General features: G+C 41.6%; 1 protein-coding gene and 1 pseudogene across 4 annotated transcripts in view; one reads left to right on the top strand and one right to left on the bottom strand.

Annotated features, from left to right (window-relative positions):
- The window catches only part of Ppp3cc (protein phosphatase 3 catalytic subunit gamma), a 70474-nt gene that overhangs the window by 21588 nt on the left and 31989 nt on the right, over positions 1-16897 (top strand). For all 4 annotated transcript variants that reach the window (XM_032918116.1, XM_032918119.1, XM_032918118.1 and 1 more), the window contains exons 2-4: positions 1366-1563; positions 2090-2214; positions 9803-9914. In XM_032918116.1, coding sequence (XP_032774007.1) covers positions 1366-1563; positions 2090-2214; positions 9803-9914 — 435 coding nt within the window. The remainder of the gene's footprint in view (positions 1-1365; positions 1564-2089; positions 2215-9802; positions 9915-16897) is intronic.
- On the bottom strand, positions 12677-12954 carry LOC116913810 (annotated as a pseudogene).

Here is a 16897-nt window from a genome sequence, read left to right on the forward strand (position 1 = left end):
AGCTTGGGTCCCTGAAACTATTGTAGCCTCCATGCCCTTCGTGTCTGAACTGGGAAACACTTTCTCTAGGGGGTTGTTTCAATAAACCGGGGCTATTGAGTCCATTTCCTGTTGACCCAGTACAAACTGGAAGGTTCTTCTTTACTAATGCTAATCTCATACAGTAGAGATGTAATCACAGTAATAGCGACACTTCTCAGTACCAATTTTCATATCGTCAGGGTTTTATAGAAGAACCAAACCAATAAAATGTGTATATTACTATTATAAAAGGAGATCTATTAGGCTAACATATGTAACAGGGTCCATCTGTATGGTGGAGAGTCTAAGAGCCCACCAGCTGCTCAGTCCATGAAGCTAAGATGCTTTAAGTAGTACCAGTCTGGCACTGAAGGCTTGGAGCTCCCTGGAAGATGCAGTGCTGGGAAGCTGAGGAAACTATACTCTGAAGGCAGAAGAAGCAAAGGATACACCTGCTTGAGAAGACATGAGGGTAGGCACGCAGGTGAATACTACCTTTCCCTTGGACCCCTTTATTCTGGATTTCCTGTTGGAGAGTGCCCACTGACTTTGAGAATAGGTTTTATCCCCTCAGTTAAAGTCTTTAGATTGCCAAGATGAACCTCTACACTCTGAATAACATGTTTCAGCATGGAAGAGGTTATGTGGACTTTTTATATTGCAAGAGAATCATAAATCAGGGTATCAAGTTAGCAGGTTACAAGGAAGTTAATAAATCTTAGATGTTCTATGAATGAGATTCTTAGCTTTGGGGTTGTGGAATCTAGCAGCCTGCTAAATTAATTCATTTCAAAGGTTTTACCTGATAGTTGAAAGTTATAATAGGTCAAGCACTGAAAGTGGATATTAAATGGTTTCAGGGTCCTATGTTGCCCAGTTTGGCCTTCAACTTTTTGTGTCTGAGGATGACCTTGAATGTCTGTTCCAACTGCCTCCCCAGGTGATGGGATTAGAAGTGGGAGCCACCAAGTCTGTTTTATGTGATACTGGGGATTGAACCCAGGGCTTCATCTATTCAAGGGAAGTGCTCTGCCAACTGAGCTACTTCTTCAGTCATCTATCTCACTAAAACATATGTGTTTGTTGCATTCATTCATTCATCTATTCATTCAGTGTGTGTGTGTGTGTGTGTGTGTGTGTGTGTGTGTGTGTGTGTGTGACATAAATGTACAGACTTAACCACATGACTTGAACTGTGACCAATTTAAAATTAGAATTATCAGTTCTGATACACGGTTTCTTAGAATTCTCCACATTCTAATACTGTGAGGTTTGGTTGCTTATTAGACTTAGTTAATTTTAAAAAGTCATTTAAATATTTGAAATTATGTTTTCTCTTCCTAGCTGTCCCCTTTCCTCCAACCCGACGGCTAACTTTGAAGGAAGTATTTGAGAATGGGAAACCTAAAATGGATGTTTTGAAAAACCATTTGGTAAAAGAAGGCCGGGTAGAAGAGGACGTAGCCTTAAAGATAATCAATGATGGGGCTGCCATCCTGAAGCAAGAGAAGACTATGCTAGAAGTGGAAGCTCCAATCACAGGTAGGAAATGCATTTGTTGGGTAGCCCTTAGATTTGTGCTAATTTTGAGAAATTATTACCAAAAGCCAACGAAATTAGTGTGATAAATATTTCTGGGAATTTTGAAGCAATCTAGGGATTGGTTAGAAAGACTTCTGTTCCTTAAAAAACATTAGGGTCTAAAACTTTGTGGCCAAGAGCACATACTGCTCTTGCAGAGGACCGGAGTTTGGTTCTAAGCGTCCATGTTGTATGGTTCACAGCCACTGTAACTGCCAGCTGCAGGAAGAATCCCATACCTCTGGCCTTGATGGACACCTGTACTCATGTACATACCCCTCTCCCCAGACATATACACACATACACACAAAATTAAAAATAAATCTTTTTAAAAGAAGATGCATACTATTAACTGCTTAATATTTCTAATGGGGTAAGACTAGACAAAAGTCAAAGTGATTAACTTAAAAGTTAAATTTGGTCCCTGTTGCTCTAATGCCTTTTTCCTTCTAATTCATAATTTTCATCTCATGTCTTTCTTGCCTAGTGTGTGGTGATGTTCATGGACAATTCTTTGACCTGATGAAGTTGTTTGAAGTTGGGGGATCACCTAGTAATACTCGCTATCTCTTCCTGGGTGACTATGTGGACAGAGGCTATTTCAGTATAGAGGTAACATTAACCTGACTATGCCACCCCTATTGTATCACCTTCTACAAGATCTATTCTGCATTCTTTCATAGGACAGACTAAGATATGAATGCTGGTAGAATTTATCCACTTTACTACTTTTGACATTCAACTAATAGAGAAATGTTTTAATTTTTTTTAAATCTATCCTTTTAACCTGTAAAAAACCTGTCATATGGAAGACTATATTAAACTTGTTTTGAAAATAGATATTTGCTAAGTTTTTCTCTTTAAAGATGCTGTCTCGGCTTTATAGAAGGGGCATACATAGCTTTTCATTCTAAACAGTGTCTGAGTTTGCTACTGTGACTACAACACTGCAGCCAACTCTTAGGTTAACTTCCTGTGAGAACTAGGCACTGCCAAGCTCTTTGCAGGAGGGATTCTGTCCTGTTGCACATGGCTGGCATTAATGTCCATTGGAAGGCAAAAGGTAAAGTGAAGCTAATATAAACTGACAGCTTACCTTTATATGCTTTAAGAATTAAATGATGGGGGGTTGGGGATTTAGCTCAGTGGTAGAGCGCTTGCCTAGGAAGCGCAAGGCCCTGGGTTCGGTCCCCAGCTCCGAAAAAAAAAGAATTTAAAAAAAAAAAAAAAAAAAGAATTAAATGATGGGAACATGAATAGGATTAAAAAACAAGTATGTGCTTTTGTGTGTAAACATAAAATGATTTTAGGACCAATACAAAGGCTTGAGTACCATGTAATCATAGCACATCTATGTTTACGATGTGCTTCACAAATAAAAGATTCTGTTTGAAGAAGTCTTCATAATCAAGAAAGCAGGAGATGGGGATTGGGATTTAGCTCAGTGGTAGAGCACTTGCTAGCAAGTTTAAGGCTCTGGGTTGTCCCAGTCCTGAAAAAAAAAAAAAAAAAAAAAAAAAAAAAAAAAAAAGCTTCCTTCTTAAAAGGGGTTGGGGATTTACCAGTTAATCCCTGATTTTTTAATAGCAAGAATTTAAAAGGCCCTCATTTGTAAAAAAAAAAAAAAAAAAAAAAGAAAAAAAAAAAAAAAAAAAAAAAAAAAAAAAAAAAAAAATTTTGAAAAAAAAAAAAAAAGGCCAATTGGTTTTTTAAAAAAAAAAAAAAAAAAAAAAAAAAAAAAAAAAAAAAAAAAAAAAAAACAAAAAAAAAAAAAAAAAAAGCAGGAGATGACAATTCTGTAGTGTTTCAGTGCTTTTAGGCTGTGTGCTCTTCATAGTGTGAGGGTGTCACTCTATTAGCTTGCTCCTGGTAGAGAAAGATCTAGATCTCCTCCTCCTCCTCCTCCTCCTCCTCCTCCTCCTCCTCCTCCTCCTCCTCCTCCTCCTCCTCCGCCACCTCCACCACCTCCTCCTCCTTCTTCTTCCTCCTTTTCCTCCTCCTCCTTTTCCTTCCATTGTTTTTAAATGTGATTCAGCTGTCTTACTCAGTTTTCAAAGAAGAGTCAGTTCTGAAGACCCAAAAAGAATGAATAACAAAATATTATTTTACTCTTCAGTTAAATAGCAGTATAGGGAGCTAGGGATATAACTCAGTGCCAGAGTGCTTACCTAGCATGCACAAGTCCTGATGGTAATTCCTGGCTCTGCAAAGACGTGTGTGTGTGTGTGTGTGTGTGTGTGTGTGTGTGTGTAGGGTAGACATTGTAAGTCAGAAAAGTTCAGTTTTATCTGTTACTACCCAGATTCATTTAGCATCAGACTGGGAAAGACAAGGGATAGTGCTACCACTCCACCCAGATTTTTGAGATAACATCTTATTTAGGCCAGGCCTGAAGCTTGCTAACTAAGGCTGACCTTAGACTCCTCATGTGCCTGTCTCCACTCCCAAGTGTTGGCAGTGTAAGCATAAACCACCATGTCTAAATTACTTTTAGCTTTTGGATACTATTGTTTACATTTTTATTAGTTTCAAATTTTTAATTTGTGTGGAGGGGGAGAGGGAGAAAGGGAGAAGGAAGGAGAGAGAGTTAGTTAGTTAGTTTATGCTATTTGTATGCAAATGCCTATGGTACAGAAGAGGATCTTTCAATCCATTTTCTTGGAGCTAGATTACAGGCAGTTTTAAGCTGCCAGATGATGGAGTTGGGTAGTAAACTCAGGTCTTCTGGAAGAGCAGCAAGCAGTCTGAGCATCTCTCCAGCCTCTGTCTTTTTATATTTTTCTTCTTGTCCCCACATGCTGTAGCTACATACTGTACTCCTGAGGTATTCCCTTGTTCTGACTTTTTGTTGTTCTTTTAATTTATATATATATATATATATATATATATATGTTTATATGTTATCTTAAGTCCTTTTTGAAGATTTAATCATTTATTTTACGAGTATGGGTGTTTTACCTGCATGTATGTCTGTGTACCATATGTATGCAAATGCACACAGAGGCCAGAAGAGGGCATCAAATCCCCTGGGACTGGAGTTACCTGTGATTGTAAGCCCCCACATGAAGGTTGAGAACTGACTCTGGGTCACCTGCTAGAGAAGGACTGCTGAGCTGTCCTCCTCACCCCTTGTATGCATTTTTAAAAAGAAAATTAAGACAATCATGAATATTCTTTTTGAAGTCTTTTTCCATTCAGCATCATATCAAAAGCTCAAAAGCATTTTTTTTTTTTTTTTTTTTGGAGCTGGGGACCGAACCCAGGGCCTTGCGCTTGCCTAGCGAGGTTGCTTATTGCCTTCTCCTCCTCCTCCCTTAGAAACAAAATCCCCTGTTTTGTTCCAAAAAGTAGGACTTGGGTGGTAGGGGAAACTTTCAGACTAAAGAGAAGAAAGCTTTGATCCCAGGCCAGGGAATAATTTCTGGCTGTTCTGAAGTTGTAAAGGTAAATCCTGCCACTTATGATTAGCCTAAGGAGAGGCATAGGCTCTTTCTGCCCACTGGCATACAAGACCGTTATCTGGTGCCATTCTCGGTTTTTGTTTGCTAGTCTGTCCTATGGACATCTTTGTATGTGAAAAGGCTCTTAGAAAATTAAAGCTTTAGGCTTTGCCTTATTTTGTTTGATGTAGAATCTCACAAAGCCCGAACTGGCCTTGAGTTCATTGTATAGTCAGGGGTGACTCTGAACACCTTCTACCTTTGCCTTCCCCATGCTGTGGGTGCAGACTAAAGCTTTTGGACATCTATTCCACCCTGTCAGTTAAATGTGGATGTGGGTCCCAGTGCAGCCATGGCTGTGAGGACTGTCCTTCTGTGAATCACAGAGTAATTCAGGAGCGGACCTGGTTTCTATGTGACAGTGTTGAGGCCATCACTGAACACTCCTGTTTAATGAGAATGCTAACTGGCTTTGTGGCTACATTTTAGATTTTAATTTTTAAATTATATTAAATATGTGTGTGTGTGTGTGTGTGTGTGTGTGCTTATATGCATGCCTATAGAAGTCAAAGGACAACTTATAGGAGCCAGTTCTCTCCACTATGTGGGTCCTAAGAATTGAACTCAGGTTGTTGGGCTAGCAGCAAATTCCTTAACCCACTGAGTTATCTCCCAGGCCCTGCTAATTAGATTTTATACCACCATACTGAAAATGGCACAAACTTATTTGCCATTTTTGTTCTGTATATTGCTGAAGTTAGTGTCTTGAATATTCTGTAAATTTAAAAAGATGAGTTACCGTGTGGGGTGGAGAGGGTGGGTGTGCATGGCATATGTGTGGGTGTGTATGCTACAGTGCACAGAGGTCAGAGGACACCTTTGTGGAGTTTGTTGTGTCTTTTTCACCTTTATGTGAGTTCCCTGATTGAACTCCAGTCACCAGCTTACAAAACAAGCCCTTTACCTACTGATCATCTCACTCAAATATGTCTTTAATGGCATGATGGACTTTAAATCAAATTCTTAAACTTAAGTTCTTAATTTTCCACTGAGAATCTTGTATGCTTATTTCTATATAATTTGCTTAGCATTGATGAAACTGAAATCAGAAAAGGGATAAAGGAGCTAGGAACAACTAATTTAGCTGAATCACTCAGAGCAGGCTTTAAGAGATGGTAATATTTGGGTAGAAACTGGAATGACCTTCAAGAGAAATCACAGCTGAGTGGGATCCCTTCCCTATTCCCTATCCCTGAGAGGGCATAGAGAATGAGAGCTCAGTGACAGGAACAGCCCTGATAGTAGCAAGGCTAGGGCCGCAAGCAGGAAGTGAGAGCTGGAGCAGACAGACTGGCAGAGCTTAGGTGTTGGCAGACCTTGCACTGTCAGGGAGGTTAGATTTGTTCTGGATGTGATGTGAAGCACCTGTGATGTTATTTTAATTGCTTTTTTTTTCCTGATTTGGGGGGCTTGAGAGGAGTAGCACAGCCATATTTGTGTTTACAACCATTACTCTGACAGTTATGTTATCAGTGGACTGCTGGGGTGTAAGAACAGGTACAGAACCCCCACTCAGAAATGTTATCGTGTGTGTGTGTGTGTGTGTGTGTGTGTGTGTGTGTGAGTCTAGTATATAAGGAGTCCTGGGATCTGAAGTGCTTGAGACACATCAGACTCTCTCTCTCAACACACACACATTCTCTCTCTCTCTCTCTCTCTCTCTCTCTCTCTCTCTCTCTCTCTCAACACACACATTCTCTCTCTCTCTCTCTCTCTCCCTCCCTCACTCCCTCCCTCACTCCCTCCCCACTCAGGGGTTCTCACCCTTCCTTTTCCTTTTCCTCTGTAGTGTCAGGCTTATCAAACTTTCCCATGTTTCTTAAGTAGATGAGTATACATGTCATATATTCCTGTCTTTATAAAGGGTGACATCTCATATTCTTTCTTTTGTTTTTTGATTTATTTATTATTTTATGATTACACAGTTGCTGTCTTGAGACACACCAGAAGAGGGAATCAGATCCCATTACAGATGGTTGTGAGCCACCATGTGGTTGCTGGGAATTGAACTCAGGACCTTTGGAAGAGCAGTCAGTGCTCTTAACCGCTGAGCCATTTCTCCACCACCACTACAACCCAATACTCTTTTCTATATTTTTTTTCACCTAACTAGAAATGACAGTTAACATTCTTTCTCATTCTTTGTTACAGTGTCATAGTGTGGCTTACCCTGTGTATACATGTGTTTGTTGCCAGTATTTTACTATAATAATGTTGTGAACTTTTGCCTTGTCTTTACCATGAAATTTCATGCAATTTCTTTTTTCTTTTCCTTTCCTTTTCTTTCCTTTCCTTTCCTTTCCTTTCTTTCTTTTTTTTTTAAACGAGGTTTCTCTGTGTAGCCCTGGTTGTCCAGGAACTTACTCTGTAGACCAGGCTGGCCTTGAACTCAGAGATCCTGAGTGCTGATATCAAAGGCATGTACCACCACTCAGCTTTTTTTTTTTTTTTAATTTGTTTATATATGTGAATATTGACCAATATGTATGTGTGTAGCCCATGTATGTGCCTGGTACCCCAGAGGCCAGAAAAGGACATCAGGTACCCTAGAACTGGAGTTGATAGATGGTTGTAAATCACCATGTGGGTGCTGGGAACTGAGCCTAGGTCCTCTGGGAGAGCATTGAGTGATCTTACTGCTGAGCCATCTCTCTAGCCCCAGTGCCCCCTCGTTCTTACATAAATAGAAACATGGCTGTCTGGATCTCTAATCATTAAAATTTCTTCCCTACAGCCATACATTCTTTTTTTTTTTTTTAGCCATACATTCTTGTTGAACTTCATTTTAACCCTTAGATCCCTCATTCATTCCTCACTTGTTGGGTACTATGTAAGATTAGATCTAAGTTTATTTCCGTTTCATTAAAAAGCTCATTACCCCAGTGATCTTTCCCCTGTTTTTTTTTTTTTTTTTTCTTTTTTTTTTCAGAGCTGGGAATTGAACCCAGGGCCTTGTGCTTACAGTAGGCGCCTACCACTGAGCTAAATCCCAATCCTTTTCCCCCTGTTTTTTATGAGATAAGGCTTTATTCTGTAGCACAGGCTAGCCTCCAATTCAAGGCAGTTCTCCTGCTCTAACCTACTCGGTGCTGAGATTCCAAGATGAGCTGCCGTACACAGCTTTTACCTGGTGACTTAAGATGCCACCTTTACTGTGTATAGATGTTCATATGACCTTGGATCTGTTTCTGGACTTCTGGTAGATTGAGGCATGTGGTAGGGCACAGGGTTTTTATTTTATTTTATTTTATTTTATTTTATTTTATTTGAGCTCAAGTTTTATTATGTAAGCAGGTTAGTCTAGAATTTCTTATGTAGTCTAAGCTAGCCTTGAATTCATGCTCTTTTTGCCTGAGTTCAGGGGTAACCAGGCCTATGCTACCTTGTTTGGTTCAGGACATTATGTTTTTGTTTCTGTATTTGGTTTTTGTTTTGGTGGGGTGGGGGTTGAATACAATATATCATGTGGCCTAAGCCTTTGATTCACTGAATAGCTGAGGTTAACCTTGAACTACTAGTTCCTTACTGATTCTTCTGCTTCCATTTCTTAAGGGCTAGAATTATGGGTATGGGACATTATGTAATGTTTATGGGTACTGGGATCGAACTCAGGACCTTGTGCATGCTGAGCAGGCACTCTAGCAACTGAGCCATATCCCCAACCTTTTGTTGCTGCTACTATTCTGGAGGGGGAGGCAGATGGTTACCCTACTTAGACCATATAGTTCTCAAATAAAAGACACAAAACCCTTTAGATCTAAAACAAGCCTTAAAGCACTAGAGCTGGGCAGATATCAGCTCTCTATGGTATTCTGTCTACTTCCCTGTCAATATCCCCAGTATATCACTTGTGTGTTCTGCTTGGGCCACTCCTACTCTTAACAGGCCGGTCCTCATGGCCATGCTCTCATGGTCTATCTCCCCCATGGCGACTTCTGCCTTCTCCTCCTCCTCCTCAGTGTGGTCCCCAAGCCTGGGAACCTTCAATCAGCCTCCCCTCTCTTCTGCCCAGCCCAGGTTGTAGGCATCTTTATTAAAGAATCAGGGACAACTTGGGGGGCAAGGTTATACAACAAAAGCTGGTATATGTGAGGATCTGCTTGTTTTGAAGCAGTCAAATCTTGGGGTACAGAGTTTAGCATTTGAATATCATAGCACCAGACCACCCCCCTTACATGTTTATTTATGTATTCAATTTTATATCCTATTTTGCCGAATTCTTTTATTAAGCTGCTTTTATCATTGATTTTTCTGGGATCTTTTTAGTTATAGAATTATATTGTCTGCTTTTAATTTTTCCTTTACCCATTCTAAAGCCTTTACCTGGTTTCATTTGTCTTCTTATGTTTGCTACACCTCTATTGTAATGCTGAATAGTAACAAATACTTAATATTTTTGCCTTGTTCCTGGTCCTAGTGTTTTTCCATTATAAAATAGTGATGCAGATTTTACAGTTGTAATACATATGTGGGTAGCTTTGCCCAGAGAGTCCTGAATATTTAGATACTTAGGTGAGATGTTTATGAAGGCTATTTATTCTACCAGATTTAAGGGTAGCATGCAGAAGCTAGAAGGTTCCATTTACAACTTGGGCTTTCAGTGAGATGTACCACATGGCACACCATTTGGATCTAAATAAAATGTGTTTGTGTATTGTCATGGTCATGAAGAACATTTATCCTCTAATTGTGTTTCCTAGTGTGTGCTGTATCTGTGGAGCTTAAAGATTAACCATCCTAAAACATTGTTTCTGCTTCGAGGGAATCATGAATGCAGGCATCTTACAGAGTACTTCACCTTCAAACAGGAATGTGAGTATACATAGGTCCCTCCAGGACAGTTAGTTATCTCAGGTGCTGCCACACTCAGTTAAGATTAGACCTTCAGGGGTTGGGTATTTAGCTCAGTGGTAGCGCTTGCCTAGGCAAGTGCAAGGCCTGGGTTGGTCCCCAGCTCCAAAAAAAAAAAAAAGAAAAAAAAAAAAGATTAGACCTTCAATCAACTCACTCTCACACTCTCTCTCTCTCTCTCTCTCTCTCTCTCTCTCTCCTCTCCCTCTCCCTCTCCCTCTCCCTCTCCCTCTCCCTCTGCCTCTGCCTCTGCCTCTGCCTTTCTCTGTCTCTACTGCCGTCTCAACTCCCTTCCCCATGCCCTGAATAAACTCTATTCTATACTAAACAAACAAACAGACAGACAAACAAACAAAAAAAAGATTATACCTTCAAAATGGAAAACTCAAGCCAATTTGATGACTCTTGCCTGTAGCTCAGCACTTGGGAGGCTGAGGCAGAAGGATCACCACAACTTTGAAGCCAGCTTGGGCTATAGGAGTGAGATGCTGTTTAAAAGAAGATGGAGAAGAAAAGTTAAATGCTCTTATATGAGAGAATGAGTTTGTTCAGCATCCACACGCCACTATACTCACGTGGTAGTCCGCATTTGACAGGGTTCAATGTGCTTATACTGAGTCATATTGCTAGTAGCTTTACTGGACATAGAACAGGTTAAAATAGCTTTCTTCCTCCCAGTGTAGCCTGAAAGCAAGATCAGAATTATTCAAGGAAATTGTAAGCAAGGCTTGATGGACATGTCTGTGATCCCAGCACTTGAGAGGTGAGGACAAGAGGATTAGGAATCCAGGGCCAGCCTTGGCTAAGTGGTGAATTCGAGGTCAGTTTGAGCTACATGAAACCCTGTCTCAAAAAACAGCAAAAGAGACAAGAAAGTCTGTTGCAAGTAAAGGATCTTCAGATCATTCTAGCCCCAGAAACACCATCAGATAATGACCAGGAAGGGTTTCAAAGTAGATTTGGTAAGGACTTAAATTGGTGTCAAATATTTGGACAGCAATTTTGAAATATTTGTGAAGTTTACATTTGTGAATATTTGTGAAGTATACATTCTCGTTTCTTAGTGTTTTGACTTGTCAAATATCATGTACACTCGGTACTGCTGCTAAAGCAACTGTTAGAAGTTTAGTGACTCGCACAGGGAGCACGTCACACAGATTCTCTGGTAGGCTTTGCTCAACTGGGACCATGTGAGGACTTTATTAGAGTCTTCCTCTGAGATTAGTAGTTGTTTGGAGTCCTTGCAAACATGATTAAAGTCCTTACTTTTCCTTTTACCTCCCAACTGGCGGTGGGTGGGTGTGTCACTCTCAGTTTTTAAAGATTGCTTTTAGGTTTTTGACATATGGTTCCCAAAGGTAGATGTTGGCTTTCTTCTGGCTCAGCTTGGATGAATGTCTGACTTCTGCAATCAGCTAGCTGGAGGAAACCTCTGCTCTTTAATGGTGGGCCAGGTCCAGAAGACTCTTCCCTTTCCATCTAGTGAAGTGTGACAGCGAGAGGCTCATTATAGTCAGAGTCCCACGGACTTAAAAGAAGTGTATGATTACACAAAGTGGAAGCCATTGGAAGTCTTGTTACAGTTTGTCTAACACAAGTGGCTAAAAAACAGTAGATATTTGCTTCTTAAGGATGCTCATTGCAGTGTTAATTATAACAACAAAAGTAACTAGATGTCAATAAAAGGCTAATTAAGTACAATATACTAGTATCAGAAAGGGATGTGGGAGTATAGTAGTTAGAAAACTTTTTGTGGAGTCCAGTTTTTCCTTTTGCCTTTTATTTATGTGGGCTCCAAAGATTGAACTCAGGTTCGCAGGCTTACACAGCAAATACTTTACCTGCTGAATCATCTTTCTGGCTCCCAAAATAACTTTTAAAGCAATATGAGGCCACTATTTAAATATTAAGGGATCCCTATGTGCTATGTGGAGAGATGCTTAGTCTTAGCTGAGAGAAACCACTGGCTGACTTGCTCACTGTGCACAAAAGAAATTGGCACTAGTGTTTACTTCTCATGCTGGGTCAGAGGGTCTTATTTTCATGTTTGAAATATTTGAATTATTTTTGCCACTATTTTGTACTACTTCTGTAATTTTTTTCAATCTGCTATCTTAAAAATGATGCAGTTGAGAACTAAGTGTTTAAATGGCTTTTATTTGTTTTCTTTCTTTCTTTCTTTTTTTGCAAATATTTAAAGCATTTATTGCCATTAAGTTAACAGATCTGAATTACATATAGATATATGGAAAACACTGATACTTGTTATCACTGGAAATTACGTGTAGACATGTGACCAACTAAGGGTTATACTATATCCATTAAAGAAAAAGTCAAGAATTTTGAGGACTTGTAGTTATAAAAGTGCTAGTAGTTATAAAATTTTGTTCCCTTGGATTTTTTATTACACAAATACAATAGATAAAAGGCTAATTAAGTACAATATTAGTATACATATTACTACAGATTGTTATAGATGAACCATCATTCAAAATTATTAAATTAGTTGCATATTTTGAACTACTCTTGATGAAGACAAAATTTAGCATTGATAAGGCAGCAGAGAGTTGGTTTAGGGACTCTCAGCTATTCAATAATATTAGCCTGGTCATTAAAGATAGTCTTCCGTGTTTTCCCTTCAGCACGACTATTCATGCTGACATGATCTGTGGCTGCAGCAGTGGCTGGAGCACGGTCTCTTTCAGGAGCTGGTCCTTGCACTGCTACGCAGAGGGCCACTTACTCATCTCGTAGTTGATAAGTCGTCCTCCCTGAATGAGCTGAGCTTCTTCGTTTGTCACATGGCACGTAAACAGAAGCCAGTTTCGAGGTTGTACCTTGTAGGCAAATCTTGTGAATGTTGAGAATAGCAACAGAGGGCAAAAGTCATCTGCTCACTGATAATCTCTGGAGAGTTCTTCATGTCATTGATAGCAGCAGTGGGGAGACCCCAGTTGGCAACTGGTCCCCAGAAGTTCATACTCATGAGATAGTCCTGGAAGTCCTTGCTTGGTCATAGTCTGCCGCTTTGCACACCAGTGCTCCAGCCTTGGCCATGCCATAGGCAGCAAAGCCACTACCTAGACAGATGAGGCCAGTGTTGACCCAGCTGAGGCCCTCTGTGCTCTCCTTTTTCGGTTTTTCATGACAGGGTTTCTCTGTGTAGCCCTGGCTATCCTGGAACTCAAGTTGTAGATCAGGCTGGCCTCGACCTCAGAATCCGCCTGCCTCTGCCTCTGCCCTCTGCCTCTGCCTCTGCCTCTGCCTCTGCCTCCTCTGACTCTGCCTCTGCCTCTGCCTCTGCCTCTGCCTCTGCCTCTGCCTCTCTGCCTCTGCCTCTCTGCCCCACTCCTCTCTGCCTCCTCTGCCTCTCTGCCTCCCCCCTCTCTCCCTCTGCCTCTCTGTCCTCCCTCTCTCTCTGCCTCCTCTGCCTCTCCTCCCTCTCTCTCTCCTCTGCCTCTCTGCCTCCTCTGCCTCTCTGCCTCTCTGCCTCTCTCTCTGCCTCTCTGCCTTTCTCTCTGCCTCTCTCTCTGCCTCTGCCTCTGCTCTCTGCCTCTGCCTCTGCCTCTCCCTCTGCCTCTGCCTCTCTGCCTCTGCCCTCTGCCCCCTCTGCCCCTCTCATAGTCTCCCCGCTTTGCCCTCTGCCCCTCTAGCCCCCTGCCCCTCTGCCCCTTCTGCCTCTGCCCTCTGCCCAGATGCCCCCTCTGCCTCTGCCTCTGCCTCTGCCTCTGCCTCTGCCTCTGCCTCCTTCCTCTGCCTCCTCCTGCCTGCCTCTGCCTCCTCTGCCTCTGCCTCTGGAATTAAAGGCATGTCACCACTGCTTGGCTTAAATAAATATTTTTTTACTTTTATTTTTTATTTTGTCTATGTGCATGAGGAGCATGCCATGGCTTCTGTGGAAGTCACAGAGATGATTTCTCCCTTCTGTCATGTGGGTCCTGAGGATTGAATTTAGGTACAGCCTCAGCAACAAGAGCTGTGTTCCACTGCCCATATACAGCCTCTGGCCCATATACAGGTTTTGACGCTCTCCTAGTAATCCAGCTAGCTGTATGCAGTTAGCTAAGAATGACTGCAGGGTCAGTGAGATGCTACTGAGTCTGACCATCTGAGCAGTCCCTGGGAAGCAAAGGACTGACTCCTGAAAGCTGTTCTCTGCCTTCCTCATTTGTGACACACAAGATGTGAAAGAAGTAGTAACTGTGCCAGTCCAGTGCCTTTGAGAACTCTCAACTCTGCTTGAATATTTTAAAGGACTTTATAATTTCTCTAACATAAACTGGTCTTGCCTAAAAAAATTAAACAATATATATAAAATGGGCGACAAAGGACCTGGGACCTGCCTGATGGAAGTCAGCTACTTGTACTTAGAATTAACTGAGTAGCGAGACCAGGGCCTACAGATGCCTGTTCTGAGTGAAGTGGTGAGCTAGTTCCCGTTCTGACAGCGAGTCCTCTGCCTTGCCCTGGCTATGCACAGCTCCTTGGCTCAGGCTCCTGGGTTGACTTGTTTTTTAAGGGACATTTACTGTCACTTCCCCCACCTATTCTCCCTTTTAAGAAACAGTTTTCTTTTGTTTGTTCTTTTATGGAGTTTGGTGCTAGAGAGTGAAGCAGATTTCGTTTGTGATCAGCATAATTGGTTCTGAGTATTTTTAGAAGATAGAACAATAGGTTCAGGAAATGCTTTTAAGTTTCTTTATTTGCCCAGAATTCACCTCCTGTCTCCCCCCCCGGAGCTGGGGACTGAACCCAGGGCCTTGCGCTTCCCTAGGCAAGCGCTCACCGCTGAGCTAAATCCCCAACCCCACCTCCTGTCTCTTGTCTGCTGGCTTTCAGTGTACTTTTAGCTGTACTTGGGCCCAGTCACTCGTCTGCTGACACACTAACGTACAAATATAAAATGTCGTTCTTATATGAGGAAAGAGCGCACGTGTGTGTGTGTGTGTGTGTGTGTGTGTGTGTGTACTGATCTTGCGAGGCCACTGTGGTTTTTAGAATCAGAACCATATAATTACTGCTAAGTGATGCAGTTGCAGAGTGTGCAGCTGCAGGCTTTTAAGGGGTGTGGTTTTCTTGTCTATATCAGTTTTTTTTGTTTAAACAGTCCTATTTTTAGTTTTTGCTTTAAGAAAGAGTCTGAGTTCCCCAGGTTAGCCTTGAATTTTTGGGACCCCCTCTTAGCTCCTAAATAGCTGGGATCACAAGCCCATGTCACCAGTGTCATCAGGTCTGTATCACATTCATTCTTATTTGTAGTGAGAGATTTATTTTTCAGTTTCTCGTTTTCTCTTTTAAAGCACAAGAAAATTTGAATAACAAAGAAAAGAATAACTGATGTCTTTTTGGGAGGTTTTTTTTTTTTTTAGTCAGTCTTGCACTTTATTGTCATTGTCGTCTCAGGCCTTGACTGCACACTTGCGCAGTGGGTATAGATGCTCCTTCTTCCGCTGCTGCTCCTTCTTCCGCTGCTGCTCCTTGGTCTTCAGCTTCTCTTCCTGCTTGGTGAACTGGCAGTGCACAGCTCTAGTCTTCATGGTCTGCAGGTCCAGGGGCTTGTACTTCTCTCTCCCTTGTAGAATATCCTGAGGTTTTCCTTTTGAGTCTGATTAATGACAGTGAAGACGGGTGATGGATTTGCCTACAACTTATATCTTGGAGAACTTGGACACAGCGCTGCTTGTCACTTTGGCGGCGTGAAGCAGGGACAGTTCCACCTTTAGATTGTCCAGTTGTTTCAACAGCTCCTCCTCCTTGCTATGCAGATCCTGAGCCTTAATCTTGGCCATTGCTGAATTGTTCACCACTGAGGCCCCCTGGTTTGAAAGAAGGGAGAAGGTGTTTTTAAGACAAGAGCTTGTTAGACTACCCAGGCTGGCCTTGAACTACCTACTAACAAAGGTGATTCTGCCTTTGGGTTTTTTTTTTTTTTTTTTTAATATTTATTTATTACATATAAGTACACTGTAGCTGTCTTCAGATACACCAGAAGAGGGCATCAGACCCCATTACAGATGGCTGTGAGCCACCATGTGGTTGCTGGGAATTGAACTCAGGACCTCTGGAAGAGCAGTTGGTGCTCTTAACCACTGAGCCATCTCTCCAGCCCCTGCCTTTGGGTTTTTAGAGGGAAATATCTAGCACTGACTATATAGTAAAGATTTTTTTGTTTGCTTTTATTTTGAACAGATGTTATACTGACAGCTGGCTCTGCTTTTGAAATAGCAAAGTGAGGCTGTAACTGTAAGGAGATCAACACTGCATGGTCATGATCCTCACAATTGCATACGCTATGAAATACATGGTCTTAACTGCCTCTGTGCAGTATGAAAAGAGCCCACAGATTCCCTTAAATAAAAAAAAAAAACGAGTCCCTCAGTATCAGCCACAAAGATAGCCTGGATTGTCATGAGTGGGAGGCCTTCTCACCTTTGTTTGTACTTTCCTTTGTCTGTCTGTTTGAGATAGGGTTTTTCTGTGTAACCATAGCTATCCTGGAACTTGCTGGGATTGAAGGTGTACGCCCATGCCTGGCTCCGGTTTATAGTGTCCTTTAGGGATCTCTAGTCTTTCCTACTGCCTAGATCCTGCACTCTGGTCCAGATTAAGATTCATAGCCCTCACTTTATTCCCTGAAACCAGTACCAGGCTTTTACTCTGCAGTGTGCTTTTCTCTGGACATTTACAGATTATAAGAAGAAACAAGGGTTGGGGATTTAGCTCAGTGGTAGAGCGCTTGCCTAGGAAGTGCAAGGCCCTGGGTTCGGTCCCCAGCTCCGGAAAAAAAAAAAAAAAAAAAAAAAAAAAAGAAGAAGAAACAAACACAAATCACTACCGTGAAGATAATAATTTGCTGGATACAGTTCTGTTCTCTTGTAGGTGACCTAATCTTCACAGGGTCTTGGAAGAGAAGGAATTTCCCGGACTGTAGGGCTGCCTGCATG

The sequence above is a fragment of the Rattus rattus genome, chromosome 12, assembly GCF_011064425.1.
Source record: "Rattus rattus isolate New Zealand chromosome 12, Rrattus_CSIRO_v1, whole genome shotgun sequence".
Taxonomy (NCBI): Eukaryota; Metazoa; Chordata; class Mammalia; order Rodentia; family Muridae; genus Rattus; species Rattus rattus.